The sequence below is a fragment of the Gekko japonicus genome, unplaced genomic scaffold (assembly GCF_001447785.1).
Source record: "Gekko japonicus isolate JY-2015 unplaced genomic scaffold, Gekko_japonicus_V1.1 scaffold20, whole genome shotgun sequence".
NCBI lineage: Eukaryota > Metazoa > Chordata > Lepidosauria > Squamata > Gekkonidae > Gekko > Gekko japonicus.
The window spans coordinates 2836035-2855979 of NW_015169172.1; the positions used below are offsets into that span (position 1 = coordinate 2836035).

Genomic DNA, 19945 nt, shown 5'->3' on the forward strand with positions numbered 1-19945 from the left:
TGGACTCCTCTTTAACGATGGAGGCCCATGTAGCAGCCACTGCCAAATCAGCCTTTTACCATCTGCAGCTGGCCAGGCAGTTGGCCCCTTATCTCGGCCGTGAAGACCTGGCCACTGTGATCCATGCGACGGTCACCTCAAGGCTGGACTACTGTAACGCTCTCTACTTGGGGCTGCCTTTGTCGCAAATCCGGAAGCTGCAGCTAGTGCAGAATGCTGCAAGCTGGCCAGGCAGTTGGCCCCTTATCTCGGCCGTGAAGACCTGGCCACTGTGATCCATGCGACGGTCACCTCAAGGCTGGACTACTGTAACGCTCTCTACTTGGGGCTGCCTTTGTCGCAAATCCGGAAGCTGCAGCTAGTGCAGAATGCTGCAGCGAGGTTGTTGATGGGTCTCTCCAGGCGAGACCACATCCGACCGGTGCTGCATGCGCTGCACTGGCTGTCTATAGCATACCGGATTCATTTCAAAGTGCTGGTGCTTACCTTTAAAGCCCTGAATGGCCAGGGTCCGGCCTACCTAAGGGACCGCCTCTCCCCGTATATTCCCCCGAGAGCACTGAGATCGGGGAACTTCCATCGTCTGGAGGTTCCAGGCCCCCGGGAAGAAATGAGCTCCCGGAAGAAACTCGGGCCCTGCGGGATCTAGTGCAGTTCCGCAGGGCCTGGAGGGGGAGCCGCCGCCGCCACTGTTCCATCAATGATATTCCAACGACCACCCCATGTAGGGGTGGATGTCGCTCAACAGGACTGGGGGAACACTCTCCCTGGTGCTCCTACTGTGAAGAACTTGGCGTGCCAGTGTGCGCCAACAGGACTGGGGGAACACTCTCCCTGGTGCTCCTACTGTGAAGAACTTGGCCTGCCAGTGTGGGATGTCGTCCATCTTGGACTTTATGTAAATTATTTCAGCACCATATTTTATATTGGATATACTGTTTTAAATTGTTGTTTGTATTTCTATTTTAATCTTGTAAGCCGCCCCGAGCTGAATATCGGATGGGGCGGGATATAAATCTCAATAATAAATAAATAAATAAAATAAATATTATGTAACATACTGGAGCAGAAAATCTTGAAAAACTATTTTCCTACCAGAATAGCTGGGAATAGGATTGTAATAGGACTATATCAAATCAACAATGGCAATCCATTTGGAGGTCTTCAACTGTACAGTCACACTCTATTAATATCAAAATGAAATCATTTAAGATCTTAACAAGGTGCTATTTATCACCTAAAATACTACATTATATATATCCCTCCATGAGCTCTTTGTGCTGGAAAGGATGTGGATCAATAGCCTCCTTCATCCACTATTGGTGGTCAAGCCCAAGCATAGCTCAATTGTGGAATATGGTAATTAAGCATATCAATATAACAACAGGTTACCCTATTCCAAACAAGCCAGAATTACTGTTACTATCTTTTGGGGGAAATTGTGATTTGCTGAGTGTGAGGAAAATACTAATTGATTTTCTGCTGGCAGCAGCCAGAGCCTGTATCGCCATCAAATGGAAAAATAACTTACCTCCAGAATCACACTTTGGTATGACAAGATCTGGCAATTCTATGTGATGGAAAAAAATTGCTTATAAAAATGTTCTGAATGACAATGTAAAGCAAAAAGCCCAATTTGTAACAATTTGGTTTCCACTATTAGAATACATGACAACCAATAGTAAAGTGCTGAAAAATGTTTATCCTATAGACTTGTTACAACTGTAAAGCTGAAGTAACCTTTGCTGTATATTTGCAAGCTGTAGCTCCATATGCCAATCTAACCAACCGTACACTGGAAAAGTTATGTATTCTTTTAAAATTGTTTGCATTTAACCCTTTATTGTTCAATAAAATGGTTTTTAAAAAGAAAATAAAAGAAAGGGCCATGAGAACTAAGCACTGATGCAGCCCTTCCAGCCCTCCCTCTCACGAGCTGCCTGAGTTTACAGAATCAGCATTGCTGTCAGATGGCCATCTAGCCTCTGTTTGAAAACCTCCAAAGAAGGAGAACCCACCACCTCCAGAGGAAGCCTGTTCCACTGAGGAACTGCTCTGTAAGGAAGTTCTTCCTAATATTTAGCCAAAAACTCTTTTGATTTAATTTCAACCTGTTGGTTCTGGTCCAACTTTCTGGGGCAACAGAAAACAACTCCACACCATCCTCTTAGGGTTGCCAAGTCTACTTACCTTGGTGGCAGGGAAGCCTCGCTGAGCTCCGGGAGCTCTCCGGCGATGCACGCAGGCGCGCCGCCTGCACGTCACAGGAAGTGATGCACTATGTCGCTCACGTTGAGGGCGTGGCCACAATTGTCAGAGGGAAAACCATAGAGTTTTCCCTCCGATGATCGGGGCCACGCCCCCAATGTGAGCGATGTGACGCAGCCACGCTGCGCTTCGAGGGGCGGAATTCCCCCCGGGGCCCAATTCCGTGGCGGCGGAAATCAGGCCTCCAAAGCGGGGGTTTACCCGCCCCCACTTGGCAGCCCTACATTCTCTATATAACAGCCCTTCAAGTACTTGAAGATGGTTATCATATCACCTCTCCGTCCTCTCCTCTCCAGACTAAACATACCTAGCTCCTTCAACCTTTCCTCATAAGACTTGGTCTCCAGACCCCTCACCATCTTCATTGCCCTCCTCTGGACATATTCCAGCTTGTGTATTTCCTTTTTAAGTTGTGGTGCCCAGTACAGAATACAATAATCTAGGTGCAATCTAACCAGAGCAGAGTAGAGCGATACCATCACTCCACATGATCTGGACACGATACTTCTGTTGATATAGCCCAAAATCACATTTGCCTTTTTAGCTACGGCATCACACTGCTGACTCATGTTCAGTGTATGGTCTACTAAGACCCCTAGATCTTTTTCACACATACTACTGCCAAGACAAGTCTCCTCCATCCTATAATTATGTTTTTGATTTTTCCTACTTAAATGCAGAACTTTACATTTATCCCCATTAAAATTCATTTTATTTGTTTTAGCCCAGTTTTCCAGTCTGTCAAGATCATTGTGTATCCTGACTGTCTTCTACCGTATTTGCTACCCCTCCCTATTTAGTATAATCTGCAAATTTAATAAGCATTCCCGCTATTCCTTCATCCAAATCATTTATAAAGATTTTGAACAAAACAGGTCCCAGGACAAATCCCTGAGGCACTCCACTTGTCACTCCTCTCCAAGAGGATGAGAAACCAAGAGAATGCCTATTTTGCCTCAGTTTTTTTCCCTGAAGAAGAGAACAGGGTCTTTTAGAGATGGTAGTAGGCAAGGCATGATGTCTGGGTTGCTGGTTGACATGGACAGAAAGGTAGTTGAGAAGCACCTGGGTGCATTGAATGAGTACAAATCCCACAGGCCAGATGGTATGCATCTAAGAGTGCTCAAAGAACTTTCTAGAGAGTTTGCAGAGCCTTCGTCTATCGTCTTCCAGACTTCTTTGAGGATGGGAGACGTGCCACAAGACTGGAGGAGGGCAGATGTTATCCCAGCTTTCAAAAAAGGGAGGAGGGATGACGTAGGAAACTACAGTCAGACCTCTGTCCCAGGGAAGATACTGGAGGACAACTTGGTGATCCGGGAAAGTCAGCACAGATTTGTCCCCAACAGGTCCCGCCAGACCAACCTCATTTCCTTCTTTGATCAAGTGACAAACTTACTGGATTGAGGGAATGCTATTGATGCTGTTTACCTGGGTTTCAGCAAAGCTTTTGACAGGGTTCCCCATGATGTTTTGATGGGTTTTGATGGGTAAACTAAAGGACTGTGAACTGGACTGTAGGACAGTTAGGTGGATAGGGAACTGGTTGGAGAACTGCACTCAGAGAGCAGTTGTCAACGGCATTTCATCTGAATGGAGGGAGATGTCCAGTGGGATGCCAAAGAGCTCGGTTCTGGGCCCGGTACTTTTCAATATTTTTCTAAATGATCTGGATGAGGGTGTGAAGGAACTACTTGTTAAATTTGCAGATAACACTAAACTGGGAGCAGCAGTGAACACACCAGAAGATAGAAATAGAATTCAACAAGATCTGAACATGCTGGAAAAGTGGGCGGATGTGAACAAGATGCAATTTAACAAGGATAAGTGCTGAGTTCTATATCTGGGTAACAAAAATGAGGAACACGCATGCTGGATGGGGCGGGGGATACATTTCTGAGTAGCAGTGTGTGTGAACAAGATCTGAAAGTGGACTGAAAGTTAAATATGAGCAGCCAGTGTGATGGGAACAACAAAGGCTAATGCAATCTTGGGGTGTATCAACAGAGGCATAACATCCAAATCACAAGTTGTCATAGTCCCGCTGTACACTGCTTTGGTCAGGCTGCACCTGGAGTATTGTGTGCAGTTCTGGAGGCCTTACTTCAAAAAGGATGGGGACAGAATGGATCACAGACAGAGGAGAGTGAGGAGGATGATCGGGGGCCGGGAGACCAAGCCCTATGAGGAAAGGCTGAAGGACTTGGGAATGTTTAGTCTGGAGAAAAGGAGATAGAGGGGGATATGATTGCTCTCTTTAAGTATTTGAAGGGCTGTCACTTAGAGGAGGGCAGGGAGCTGTTCCTGTTGGCAGCAGAGGATAGGACTCACAATAATGGGTTTAAATTAAGGGTGGGAAGGTAAGGGCTGGATATTAGGGGAACCTTTTTTACAGTAAGAGTTGTGCAACAGTGGAATCAGTTGCCTAGGGAGGTGGTGAGCTCTCCCTCAGTGGCAGTCTTTAAAATGCGTCTGGACAAACACTTTTCAGGCATAGTATAGGCTGATCCTACATTGAGCAGGGAGTTGGACTAGATGGCCTATATGGCCCCTTCCAACTCTCTGATTCTATGATTCTGTGAACCACTAACAAGCACTCTTTGGGTACTGTCAACCAATTACAGATCCACCTAACAGTAATAGGATCCAAACCAAGAAGAATTAAACAAGACAACTTGTGTGTGTGTTCCCCTCCCCCCATTACTAAACTATAAACGTATGTTCTATACAAGCTGTAACAAATTACCATCATGAATGAACTCATAATGGTCACACATGGGGCCGGAGCTACCCAAAAGAACTGATCATATGCATACTGAAGTCAGCTAAGACATGTATGTTTTATTTTTGTTTGCTTTTTTTCCATGAAAAGATCTGGCTGTGTTGTTCAGGTATGCTGTACAGAAGAACAGCTAGAACACTAACACAATGTATTATCCCTCTCAGGCTTCTGTTATTAAGAATACACACATTATTTGATGAGTCTTGCATTGTGATCTTTAAATATGGGTAAGATCAGAGGGATTTCCCACCAGCCTACAGCAGTATTAGGTGCTAACTTCTGCAGATCAAGCTTTGGTAATTGTTTAGTTAGTCTACATTGGTGATTCATATTTAACCTCTCCAACAAAAAGCTCAAGGCAGTTTACAATAATTAGCATAATCCTCCAATTAATATATCTTTTTTTAAAAAAAATCACATAATTCAGGAGCAGAATATCTACTAACTAAGCAGTTTAAAAAAACAAATAAACCAATACTCATTGAAGACTCAGAATATTTCTGTGGTTATTCTATAAACTATTTTTAAAAATGCACTTTAATCCAGCATTCACTGCTTTGGGAGCCCCTTCCATTTTCCTGCAAAAATCCTGTATCCTCTGCTGGGCTGGTACTTTAATAGATGTTATTGAGCATTTAAATTCTTCCAATATGAACCCCAAGGTCACAAGGGTTCCAACCCTCACATGTCTACATTTGGCACAACAGCCATTCTGTTCCATCTAGATTGCCATTATTAGACAAGGATAAGTGGGGACCCACAAGAAACTGCAGGAGTGGTTATCCCATTCCCCCCACCTCTGCTTCTTCCCCTCACCCCCTACTTCTCTCACACTATTTCTCTTTCCTGCCACCCCTTTTCTTACTCTCTCTCCCCTCCATGCCTGCTACTTCCTTTCTGCCCCACCCCATCACTCTTTCTTCCCCCATCACTCTCCTGGCCTCCCACCTACTCCTCCCCACAGCAGCAGTGGCAGCAGCCATTCTACAGGAATCACAAAGGATTGCCCAGATACAGAGATTGGTCCCTCATAGGGTTGCCAACTCCATGTTGGGAAATTCCTGGAAATTTTGGGGTGGAGCCTTGGAAGGATGAGGTTTGAGCCTGGAAGTGATCTCACCAAGTATAATACCATAAACTCCACCTTTCAAAGCAGTCATTTTCTTTGGGGGAACTGATCTCTGTCATCTGGAGATCAGTTGTAATTCCAGGAGATCTCCAGCCCTCACCTGGAGGTTGTCAACATTAGTTCCCCTGGAGGAAATGACTGTTTTGGAGGGTGGAGTCTATAGCATTATATCTGTCCAAAGTCCCTCCCCACCTCAATTCCCACCATCCCCAGGCTCCACTCCTCAAATATCCAGGAATTTCCCAATCTGGAGTTGGCATCCCTATCTCCTTCCCACCCAACAGCCAACCTACCTTTATCTGCCATTCTGTCTTTAGCTTTCCATCTCCTTTCCCCCTGCAGCTTCTACTGAGAAAAACTATAGCCTTTCTCCACAGTGGAGACTAAAGCAATTTACATTATTCTCTCCTCCTTTTTATCCACACAACAACCTAGGGTTGCCAGGTCTGGGTTGGAAAATACCTGGAGACTTTGGAGGTGGTTCCGGAGAGGTCAGGGTTTGGGGCGGGGAGGGGCCCCAGCATGGTACAATGCCATGGAGTCCACCCTTCAATGCAGCCATTTTCTCCAGGGGAGCTGATCTCTGTCAGCTAGGGTTCAGTTGTAAAAAGTGTGGGATCTCCAGGCCCCACCTGGAGGCTGGCAACCCTACAACAACCCTATGAGGTAAGTTAGGCTGAAAGTATGTGGTCACTGGTCAGAAATCACCCAGTGAGCTTCCACAGCAAGATGGGGATCTAAACCTGGGTATTGCAAAATGTACTCTGAAGCTCTGACCATTATATTACACTGACTTTCATAGGGTGGCTGCTATTGAATGGCAGCAAGCAGCCAGGTGTAGTTGAATCATGCAAGTCAGGTGGTATCAAGTCACCCAGAGGGTGCTGCCAGGCCTATGTTTGCCAGTCTCCAGTTGGACCTAGAGAACCCCCAGAATTACAACTGAACTCCAGACAACAGAGATCTGTCCTCCTAGAGAAAATGGGTGGACTCTGTGGCATTATTCCCAGCTAAGGCCTCTCCCCTCCCCAAACTCTGCACTCCTCAGACTTCACCACAGAATCTCCAGGAATTTCCCAACCTGGAGTGGGTAATCCTAGTCCCAGGCCTGGCTCCAATCCCCTGCTATTTAGCCATTCATATTGCAGGGGGAATCCTTCCCAATCTGAGATCCAGTTCTGCTTATGCTTCTCTCCCCTCCCCCCTCTCCCCTCCCCCCCGGTCTATCTTTCACTGTCGATGTGGTGGGCCCTGGAGTAGATCCCTGCAGCAGCCATTTCAAAAGGTATTGGGGGGAATTCAACCTAGTGGTGCATAACCTAGTGGTGAATAATGCTAAAAGAACTAAAACATCTGGTTGCCAGACAATCTTAGGATCTCCTGGCTATATTACACACACTTTCTGCCATATGATAATTATTTATTATTAGCTTTATGCCAGTGTCAAGCTTCCCTCCAAAGCCCCTTCTCTGGATCAGGCTAGTAGGGAGACTCATGGGGCAACTTCCATTAGAGAGGCAGTTTTGACACCAACCTGATTCACTCACCTCTGTTTTAGGGCTGGGCCAGGAGGGGCATAGCACATGAGGAAACACAGGCTGCATTGCCCTTCCATCCCTGCATAAGCCTACTCCTCTGAGCCAATGCAACAGGCACCATTTGAGGATATGGCGAGCAGCAGTACCTACAGTGAAGTATCCGATAATCCACCCCCAGCCAAAAAATGTTCTTCAAGGGAGGGCCAGCAGAGTGGAGTGGAACACAAAAGATATAAGTGCAAAAAGTGCCTCATGTAACTCCATCCATCTGTTGCCTACTTTATCCTGGCCAGACAAATTTGGGGGGTGACACTTGCTTTCCCAGATGCCTTGGTTGTTTAGTTGGGCAGAGTAGCAAGCAATTTCCGCTTCCCACCTGAAGTAGCAGGAAAGGCAAAGTAAGAGAGGGGCACATCATTGGCCACCACCAGCCTGCTGCTGCACCAAGGAACAGCAAGCTTGTCAGTGCGAGTATATGATATCCCTCATTAAAACCATTTATCTTAGCTACAAGTGATAAGAGACTACATCCTGGGTATCCCACTTCTCATGAGCAAATTGTGACCAAGTCCAACATATTAATCCCCTTTTCTACCAAGCTGAACACTGAACCAAGTTGGTGGCTACAACAGGGCCAGCTTCAATGAAGTATGAGCCTGGGAACCACTACCAGAGTAGTTTTGTCAGCAGATGCAGACTCTTAGGCTAAAGGAGACTGGCAGAGCAGGAAAGCTGTCCAGGAAGAAGAATGGCACCCTGATCCACAAGTGCTCCCATCAGCAACAAGATTCTTTGGTGCACCAATTGTGGACCTATTTGTGCCAGCTGAGAACAGACAGCTGGAAAGATTCATTACCTGCCTCCACTGTGCAGAGGCAGAAAGGGCTGATGCACTAAAGCAGGATTCATCAAAGGCCTGCTTCGTGCATTTCTACCCTCAGGTCGGAAGGTGTCCAGTATGCTAGTGGGGAAGAGCAGAGGGCAAGTACAAGTAACCCCGGAAAGAGGGAAGTGGGCCAAAGCTGAAAGGACACTCAGCTGTGGATGTATCTGATGGTGAAAGGAAAGTCCAATCCTGCAAAGAACAAAACTGCATAGGAACCTGGAATGTAAGATCGATGAATCAAGGTCAGTTCAATGTGTTAAAAAATGAGGTGGCAAAATGGAACATCGACATTGTGGGAATCAGTGGATGGGAATGGGTGAAGACCATTATATCTACTACTATGACCAAGAATCCCATAGAAAAAATGGTGTTATAGTCAACAAGAGAGTGAAAAAGACAATAATGGAATACAATCTTCAAAATGACAGAATGATCTTGGTCTGAATTCAAGGCAAACCATTCAACATCACAGTAATTCAAGTCTATGTTTCAACCACTGACGCAGAGGAGGCTGAAATGGACCAGTTCTATGAAGGCCTACAATACCTCCTAGAACTAATGCCAAAAAAGATGTCCTTACCATTATAGGGGACTGGGAAAGTCCTTATCATTATAGGGGACATTATACGAAGTCAAAAGGTAACCGGAATAATGGACAAGTTTGGCCTTGGAGTAAAAAATGAAGCTGGGAAAAGGCTAACAGAATTTGTCAAGAGAACATGCTGGTCATAGCAAACACCCTCTTCCAACAACCTAAGAGACAACTCTACACATGGACATCACCAGATGGGCAACACCAAAAACAGATTGATTATGTCATTTGTAGTCAAAGATGGAGAAGCTCTATATAGGCCCCTGCCACACGGCAGGGAAAAGCCTCTTTAAAGCGCGGCTTTTAAAAGCCGCGCCAACGTTGACACGGCGCGGCGGGATCACACAGATCCCCCGGCCGCGCCGCCTTTTCTCCCCGGCGCGATCAAACGCCGGGGAGAAAACACGTCCCGAACGGGAGCCGGCTGAACTGCGCATGCCCGAGCATGCGCAGTTCGGCTCCAGGCCGGGGTTGAGCCGGCGCAAGGGAGCGCCGGCGATCAAACGCCCGGCCTGAAGCGCGCCAAGGAGTTGAACCACCGAGGTAGGTGGTGTCAACTTGAGGCGCGTTTTCTCAGAAAGGGCCAGTTTGGGGGCGGAAGCAGAACGCTTCCCAGATGTTGTGGTGTGATCGCGCTGCTTTGATCCGCCCCCAAACTGGCCCGCAACTGGCCCAAATCGCTGCGTATGAACGGGGCCATAGTCAGTAAAAACAAGACCTGGAGCTGACTGTGCCTCAGATCCAGTATTCTCTCTAAGCTGAGTTAGTGTGAGCTAGCTCACAGTTTTTTTAGCCTCCGGCTCACACATTTTTGTCTTAGCTCAGTTAGGATGGCTCCAGAGCAAACTAATTTATGCCAAATCGCTTGCTCACAACTTTAATGCCAGTAGCTCACAAAGTAGAATTTTTGCTCACAAGATTCCACAAGTTACAGGGAGCATGGCTCAGATCATGAGCTACTCATACAAAATTCAGGCTTAAACTGAAGAAAATTGGGAAAATCACTAGGCAATTCAGGTTTGACCAAGATCACATCCCTTATGAATATACAGTGGAGGTGAAGAATAGGTTTAAGGGACTAGAGAGTGCCTGAAGAACTATGGACAGAGGTTTGTGACGTTGTACAGGAGGCAGCAATCAGCACTATCCCAAAGAAAAAGAAATGCAAGAAAGCAAAGTGGCTGTCTGATGAGGCTTTACAAATAGCTGAGGAAAGAAGGAAAGTGAAATGCAAAGGTGAAAAGGAAAGATTTACCCAACTGAATGAAGTTTTCCAGAGAACAGCAAGGAGACATAAGGAGGCCTTCCTAAATGAACAATGCAAAGTAATAGAGGAAAACAACAGAATTGGAAGGACTAGAGAGCTCTTCAAGAAAATTGGAGAAATCAAGGGAATGTTCCATGCAAAGCTGGCCATGAAAAAGATAGGGAACTAACAGAAGCAGAAGAGATTAGGAAGAGATGGCAAGAATACACAGAAGAACTATACAAGAAGGACCTCAGGGTTCTTGAAAACCATGACGGTGTGATCACTGACCTAGAGCCTGACATCCTAGAGGTGATGGTATCCCAGCTGAGCTATTCAAAGTCTTAAAAGATGACAGTGTTAAAATGCTGCACTCCATATGCCAACAACAGTGGCCACAGGATTGGAAAAGGTCAGTTTACATTCCAATCCCAAAGTAGGTCAATGCCAAGGAATGGTCAAACTATCACACAATTGCACTCATTTCACACCCTAGCAAGGTTATGCTCAAGATCCTACAAGCTAGGTTTCAACAGTACGTGGATAGAGAAAAGCCAGAAGTACAAGCTGAGTTTCGAAGAAGTAGAGGAACTAGAGATTAAATTGCCAACATTCGCTGGATTATGGAGAAAGCTAGGAAGTACCAGGAAAACATCTACTACTGCTTCACTGGCTATGCTAAAGCCTGATTGTGTGGATCACAACAAACTGTGGCAAGTTCTTAAAGAGATGGGAGTACCAGACCATCTCACATGTCTCCCGAGAAACCTGTATAAGGGTCAAGAAGCAACAGTTAGAACCGGATATGGAACAACTGATTGGTTTAGCATAGGAAAAGGAGTACAACAAGGATGTATATTGTCACCCTGCTTATTTAATTTATATGCAGAGTACATCATGCAAAATGCCGACCTGGATGAATCACAAGCTGGAATTAAGATTGTCAGAAAAAATATCAACAACCTCAGATATGCAGACAATACCACTCTAATGACAGAAAATGAAGAGGACCTAAAGAGCTTCTTGCTGAGGGTCAAAGAGGAGAGTACAAAAGTTGGCTTGAAACTCAACATCAAAAAAACTAAGATCATGGCATCCGGCCCCATCACTCCTTGGCAAATAGAAGGGAAAGTCATGGAAGCAGTGACAGACTTCACGTTCCTAGGATCCAAGATCATTGCAGACGATGACTGCAGCCATGAAACTAAAAGAAGCCTGCTCCTTGGGAGGAAAGCTATGACAAACCTAGACAGCATAATAAAAAGTAGAGACATCACCCTGCCAACAAAAGTCTGCATGGTCAAAGCAATAGTATTCCCCGTAGTAATGCATGGCTGTGAGATTTGGACCATAAGGAAGGCCGAGTGCCAAAAAATAGATGTTTTTGAATTATGGTGCTGGAGAAGACTCTTGAGAGTCCCTTAGACTGCAAGGAGATCAAATCAGTCAATCCTAAAAGAAATCAACCCTGGCTGTACCCTGGAAGGCCAGATATGGAAGCTGAAGCTCAAAGACTTTAGCCACCAAATTTGAAGGGAGTTCTCACTGGATGCTGGGAAAGACTGAAGGTCAAAGAAGACGGGGACGGCAAAGGATGATATGGTTAAACAGTGTTTTCAATGCAACAAACATGAAATTAAGCAAACTCTGGAGGATGGCAGAAGACAGGAAGGCCTGGTATGATGTGGTCTATGGGGTCATGAAGAGTCCAACTCCACTCGACTGTGCAACTGAACAACAACAACAAACAACCCATTGAGTGAATTGCCTAATCAGACTCGACTGTGCGACTGAACAACAACAACAAGGAGAATCAGACAGCAGGGGGAAAAAACTTCTGACTCTTCCCCACTTGATTCTCTGGAACCAAACACCTCTCATCCTGGAAGGAAGGGTTAGAGGGCCCATCAGTCAGGTAACAGCCATTCCACTTTCAGAGGCAAAGCAGAATGTTTTTGGTTCTCAGGACATGAAAAACTTATCCTGGACTGAAAGAAATTGCAGAATTTACTCAACAATGGAGATTAATATATCATGGAGGAGGGATAAATAGTATTTTATTTTTACAATTTAGCATGCTAAAAGCAGCTTTGCAAAAAGAAAGTCAGAAGACTTTGTATAAGTTGCTACAAAGTGAATCAGCTGGAAATCAATTTAAGTAAGACCCCCGTATGCCGAACTGGTCATGAAACTTGGCTATCACTGTTCAGCTCTATAATATCAAGGCTTCTCAGTATTTGATGCTGTTTTACTGCCCTGCCTTTTTGGTGGTTGTTGTGGTTTTTTTTTTTAGCTGTGAGCCACCTTAAACAAATTACTGCAGAGGCAGCATATACATTTATTACTGAATAAATATTATATGAATAAGTCTGTCATTCTGGTTGCATTGCAAGCATGAAAACCATCCTTGGTCAATGTTGCTGTGCTTCCCTAAAACACACTACATATAGATGAGAATTTTCTTAAATAATATATAGAGACTGAATTTGTTAATTTTATTGTTTGGACCTTACAACATACCTAAAATGGAAAAGCCTTAGTTTTTTTTTTAAATGCAGAAGTAGTAAGATCAAAGAAGCTCTTTCTTACAGCAATAAAAAGCTGTAAAGATGAAAGGAAAGAAGACAAGGAGGCAAGCTGTTGAAGCAAAGTACATTAAAAATCTTGAGGGGATACTGCCTCTTCTATGCCATTAATTTTGGATTTGTGAATGCAAAACTTACTAGGTTTTTACATCCCTTTTTTGTTCAGTAGTTAAAGAACTTTAAGTAAATCTTACTTAAAATGTACACTGTATTCCTTGAGAACATGAATAGCACAGTTCATCTTGAAAAAAAAACATTTTACTCCATCTTCCAAAATTCTACCAATCCTTCACTCATGCTACAGAGAAAATTGGAATATAGGTTGAATTGTATTCTATTCTTAATAACAATTTTAATTAAGACATTCAGCTTTAACATCACATTACATTATGAGCTTAATTTTACTAAACATCAGTACTGGTTTTATACCAATGTAACTATCATGACTTCCTTCAGAGAATCCTGGGAAATGGAGTTAGGTGAATGACAATCCTAAGAACACTTTCCTGGGAGTAAGCCCCATTGAACAGACCCAAGTAGGAGTCTGAATAGACATGCTCAGGATTGGTCTCTCTGAGATTCTCACATATCTCTTTTTGTTGTTCAGTCGCACAGTCGAGTCCAACTCTTCGCGACCCCATGAACTAGCTCCCGCCAGGCTTTCCTGTCTTCCGCCGCCCTCCGCCCTCCACATATCTCTAGCCCTTCTCATAAAATGAAATGTGGTCTTTTGCTATGCAAATATTTTGTGTGTGTTTTATTTCTGTGATTCAATGTGAGGTTTTGTATGTATATTGCTGTAGTTCAAAATTCAGGCCTCTAGAGTAAGAAAGAGGAGGGCTGGATGGGTGACTGACGTGTTATGATCAAGTGCTGTTCAGACTGAGAGAAATCTGTGTTGTTTGTGAAAGTGAATAGCCTAAGTAGCAAGTAAAGAAAATCAACCTTTGTGGCTAGGTCATTTAAGGAACTAGAGAAAGAAGATAGACCATACAGAAACCGTTACACAGTTTTACTGCTAAATAAACTCTGTTTATGTTTAAGTGAAAAAACCTGTTTTATTTAGAGTGAAGGATCCCAGTTTTACCTCAGAGCCACCCCCACACACTGACCATTCTGTCATTCTACCAAATATAACTAAGCCATCCTGTTCTTTGAGCCCAACTAAGAAGTCTAAGGCCTTTTGTGTCATCAAAAATAAGTAGGAAACACTAAGGAACACAAGAAGGCAACGTAACACACATCATCTCAGAACATTACAGAGAGGTGCAATTACAGCTGTTACAGTCTCAGAAAAGAAGCAAAACATTACATTATCATTCTCAGGAAGAAAGAATGTCTGTGAGGTAGATATGGCCTATATCAAAGGTGTCAAACTCATTTGTTATAAGGGCCGGATCTTACATAAATGGGACTTTGTCAGGCCGAGCCAATTTTGTCATAAAACGTAATACCAGGACACAGACAAACACAATTAAAGATGCAGTACAGCACTGGGCTGATGCCCCCGTATGGCCTGGAGTGGGGAGCAAACCCTTTCCCCAGCCTGCTCTCATGGTCAATACTCTGAGCCTAGGACCCAGGGGAAAATATGAAATGGCTGGGCATTGCAAGCTCCCCCCCCCCCCCCCGCCAGTCTACTCAGAGTGGCAATGATTCTCTAGGGTCTTAGGTTGAAGTCTCTCTCATAATAAGCCACAGCCTGGTCCTTTTAACTGGAGGTGCCAAGGATAACCCACCTGGCTCCTTAGTGAACACAAGGGAAAAGCCTCCACTGGGAAGCATAACATTATGGGAGCAGTGGCGCAGGCAGTAAAATGCCTGCTTTAACAACAATGAACAGCCATTACGGCTGTTTGAGACCCACCATGGCCGGGGTGAGCTCCCAGCCCTAGTCCCAGCTCCCGTCCACCCAGCGGTTCGAAAGCATGTAAAACGCAAGTAGATAAAATGGGTACCTGCCCCTAGGTGGCAGGGGGTACCCCTCCTCTTTACGAGGATGTGTGGCAGGAGCGGCGGCGGCAATGGCAGCTGCAGCGGCAGCAGAGTTGGTTCTGGCGACCCGGCATGCGGAGGCTGGACGGAGGCGGAGTTGTGGTGTGTGGTGGCATGGTTACGTGGCGCGGTGGAGCCTGCAGGATGGAACCAGAGCTGCAACCAGCACATTGCCGAGCACCGGGTGAAGCCCACCGGAAGGAGCCGCGGTTTGAGACCTGCTCCGGGCGCCAGGAAGTGAAGCGCCGAAGAGCTGCCAGGGACTGAACAACAAGCCAAGCCAGGAACTAAGTAACAACTGAGCCCACGGCTGGGGTGCTGGTAGGTTATCACCCCCCATACAAATAATGTGGCCCTAGTTAGGGATAAACAGCTGTGTAAACCGCTCAAAGACCCTTCGGGGTCAGAGCGGTATATAAATCGAAAATTAAATAAATTAAATAAATAAACATTTACAACCAAGCCCCCTCCCCCTAAGCCAGCAAACCTCAGCAAATAAACAACTCTAGCAGATCCACGTGGGTACAGGAGAAGCCAGCGAAGACCAGGGAAGTTCCACAGCCCCGCCCTCTGCACTCAGAGGCAGCTTGGAAGGGTGAGGACAGGCAGATGCAGGGGCAGGGAGGGGGAGAGAAGAGAGTCACAGGCTGTATTAAAGCCCTGGCTGGGCCGGTTCTGGCCCAAGAGCCAGATGTTTGATGCCCACGGCTTATATTTCATTATTCAGAAATTAATCTTACTAGATGCTGATCAACAAAAAGGGTAACAAAACAGGCCAAAAAAAGGTTTCCATTGTAGTCTGTTACAACTACGAGGCCCAGTGCACCAAGCCAACTTGTAAGGTTTCTTTTCCCTTTACAAATGCCCCCCTGTACTACAGTCCTAATCCAAACTGCCTCCCTCCACAAATGCTTTTAAAAGCTATGCATTGGGAGAACTAATCCTTGCATAGTTTGAAACTCAACGGGATGGTCTGAACCGAGGAATTAGATTAATTTCTTGCCAGGGGCAAAGATAATCGGTAAGCACATTGGGAAAACAAAGCTATGGCCTTCCTGCCTTTCTAAATAGTTAGGACTGATCAGAAATTACAAGAAAGCTTTATACTACCAAAATGGGAGAATAATTTTGGGTGACATACTAGGAAAGGAACCAATAGAAGACTAATTGGATGGTATTAACTACAAGGTAAAAAACAAAAAAAGAAATGGAAAACCTTAGCACAAACAGCTTTAATTCAAACTGCCTCAATATGTACACTTAATTAAATCCACCAACATGGATAATGGTACACTCACAGTTCCTGCAGTGCCTCTGCATGTGTTACTATCCTATTAGCTTTATGAGAAAAGGAATTCAGATACCATATTAATAACCCAGCCTTTACTTCTTGTTCTGAAAGTTAATGCATACCTCACTCCAAAATAAATTTTACCACTTAAAACATTAATGAAAACATGCCTTTAGGTCTAGGCCATGCTAGCAGTCAGAATATGACTGCTTAAATATGAAACTATGTTAAAAATTCCAGAAGAAAGTAAGGTGAAGTAGCTCAGTAATGATTACAGTTCTATATTCCTTTGAAATTCAGGAACATGTAAGGTAAAATCACTTTTCAATTCACATAAAGTCATTACTTTTTGCATAGGATTGTATAATTACAAATTCGTAAGTGTTCATCTTTTTAAAGTAGTGATACAAGCAGTGTTTTGGAATTCACACTGAACTCATAGAAAGAGGAAGCATGATTACACAAATATGCGATTAATACGATTGCAGGTTCAAGGAGGGTAGAGGGAAAGGTGTTAGAAGGAATAAACACACACACAACCATCCTTTGGTAAAATATATGGCCGCAGCTTATTTTATTGCATACAGGCAAGGAGCAATGGCGCAGCATGGGGATGGATCCAAAGATCAGGCAACCCGCCTGCCGCCTGATGGAACCCCTACCCAGCCTGTCCGCTGGGAGACCAACTGCAGAGTGACAAGATCCTGGGACACATAGGGGCGCCAGCCTCTACATGGTCCCCTTGCCACCTGGTGGTGGAAGCCAGCCAACAGCCCCCGCCTGGCATGTGGCTGAGTGGCTCCACCTCCCAAGGCCCCTTATAGGAGCCCACAAATTGGGAGAGGCAGGCACGCAGGCACGGCCTCCCCCCAAAAGGATCCATCCCAATGCCCAAATCGCTAAGCTGTGACAGCAAAGAACAAACCAGAGAAACACCGTAATACAACCAAATCGAGGGTGGGTGGGTGGGCAAGCTGGCAATCTGGGGAGAAGAAGAGGACAGCCTGCATGGGATTGTTTAAATAGCCCACCTTGGATTTGCAGTCCGCCCCATGCTCAGACACAACACCTGACGTGGCAAGCTGTGGGCAAACTGGCCCGCCCCCTCCTTGCATCACTGGGGGCACCATGCAGCCAGAGGATGCCTTCCTACCCCCTACCCCTCCTCCTGCACTGCAAACGCCGGTGGAAGGTGAGCCACAGCCGTGCTTTCTGAACAGAATCACTAATCATTACAGATGCATCAGATGCTTCTGCATTCATCCTTTTTCATTCTACTGTCTCAGGCTACCATAATAACACCATGACTTAGTTCAGACATAATGGCAAACCATGGTTCAGGTTTAACTGAATAAACTTTGGACTGGCACATACTTTCCTTTCCTCAAGTACTTCAATTCCTGTTCTTCCTGGCTTGTGGAAAACCACAGTTTGAATCAAAACAATGGTTTGCATTAAAAAAAGCAAACCATAAAAACATACTTTGCATAAGTTGTCTACAAAAAAGAATTGGGAACAAACTGCAAGCCCAGGGCTCATTCACATAGCTTAACATCGAGACTATGCAATGATTGGTTCACATATAAAAACATACACTTTCTAAATCATGATTAAAACACATATTAATTATATATAGCATTGACTTAAAATTATTCAAATGTCCCAAATGAAATTTCTCTTTAAATAACCTACCTATCTTGATACGTTGTAATAGCAATGCTGGGAAGAGTCAGCAGAGGCAAAGTTGTGGGTCTGGAAATGTTATCCCTGTCTGGTGTTCTTGCTCTTTCGCTCTGCCTTTGGGACAGTGGTGGCAGCTGTAAATTACCAGAGCAGCATCTTCTTCCTCTCCACAGGTCTATGCCAAGGGTATTACTAGACGCACTGTAAGACTTGCTGAGGCCACATTCTATATAATCTTTTGTATTCTGTACAAAAGGATAACATTGTTAGCTATGCAAGTATATCATTCCATACCACAAAATTAGAATAGCGAAACAGGTCCAATGAAAAAGTAGACTATTCTGAAAATCATACCTTTCCATATATTTCCTATTTTGTTTCGATTGTTTTCATACATCTTAGAAAGACATGTGATTAAATTCAGGATAGTTAATTGCATTCTCACTGCAATTTTTACAAAAGGTTAGAAGTGAGTGAAAATGGGAAATGCAGATTACATTGGCACGATCCAGTGAGCACTTTTATGAGTCTTTGCTCTCAATGGAATAAGTTCTTTTCTGCTGAAATCAATGGGATATGAAAATGTTTAACTGCGTTGGTATCATGCCCAATGATACATGCTAATAAACTGTAAGGTTTATTCAACTCCTCCAACCTATAAAGATCAGTTTCCTACCAATCCAGCTTTAATGTGAAGTTCAATAAACAAAAGTGAGGGAAAAGCACTTTTTTTTTGCCATACATGAAAATTCTAACAAATTTACTTTTAGTTTAAGACCAGGGGACCAGATAATGACTGGATTTGGTTGCCCACTACTAACGAGCTATAAAATCCAATCCCACCACAATATTACTTGTCTAGAAGAATTAAGTACCAAAGTGAAGAAAACTGACAAATTTTCCAAGGACAAGGAACTCTCTGGCACATTAATGCCTTCTGGTGGCAAGAATTTAAAGAGCAGAATCCATTTTTTTAGACACAGAATACCTATTTACATTGGAGTAAGGTCCATTTTTTAGGTAAAATTTCTCCATATGCCATATGCCCCATCCTTTTTTTTCTTCTCAAAATTAAATATACTCACCAAATATTTTTGATCCATAAACTGGAAGAGGTGTTTGGTAAACTGACTTCCACGAGCTGACAGCTTTTTACAACATAGACATCTTAGAGCTGAATAATCTTCTGTTATAGAGCATCAACAGTAGGATATACAGTCATGTATACACTTGTGCTGTTGAAATTGCTCCATGAATGCACATTTTTCACTTAGGAGAGCTCATAAGCAATTGCAGCCCTCAAAGTAAAAATGATTCTCTTAGATGTGCACATTCAAACATTACTTCATGCAAACAATCATTTCTTCACTTCTCTCCCACAAAGTCATCAAAAGCCAGGTGGTACACACTTCTGTCATTAGAATGCACTGGCATTGCTTGAAGGTAATTGTTCTGCTGCAGCATGAATGTGTGACTGCTTTTTTTTTTTGCAAACAGCTTATTGTAAATACCTGCATTAGTCTGAGAATCAAACAAGTCATGCATCTTGCCTGAAACTGAAGGTAAAACAAGGTTTACACTTACGCCCTCAGCTGTGACAGTCATCACACTTCTGCTTTTCTTCATGGTTGCAACGAAAAAATCCTTCTTTTTTATATCAAGCAGTTCTTCTTGGTTACACTTCTACCAAACTAATAGATCTATCAAAAGGGGAAGAAAATGAATATTATTAACTCTTACAGATACCACAGAAATGTTTATGTAGTGACTTAAAACTTGTTTGAAAGCCCATTTCCTTACTGTAATTTGAATTTGATTAATACATGCTATATAAAAATGAATATTGCCTAACAACGTGATTTGTTTCAGAGAAAACATATTTAGCATTGCAGTTTTGCCATGAAATATACTTTATTTTCTTTCTGAAATCTCTTTACATCTCTGTTAAGC

General features: G+C 44.0%; 1 protein-coding gene across 2 annotated transcripts in view; it reads right to left on the bottom strand.

Moving 5' to 3' along the window:
• The window catches only part of PDE4B (phosphodiesterase 4B), a 405335-nt gene extending 385714 nt beyond the window's left edge, over positions 1 to 19621 (bottom strand). Inside the window, exons 1-2 of one of the 2 annotated variants that reach the window (XM_015415810.1) lie at positions 19580 to 19621; positions 18017 to 18240 (exon numbers count right to left, since the gene is read on the bottom strand). In XM_015415810.1, the coding sequence (XP_015271296.1) occupies positions 18017 to 18240; positions 19580 to 19621 (266 nt within the window). Of the gene's footprint in view, positions 1 to 18004; positions 18241 to 19579 lie in introns of both variants that reach the window. The other variant, XM_015415809.1, reaches the window with a different exon arrangement.
• Positions 19622 to 19945: the final 324 nt, after the last annotated feature.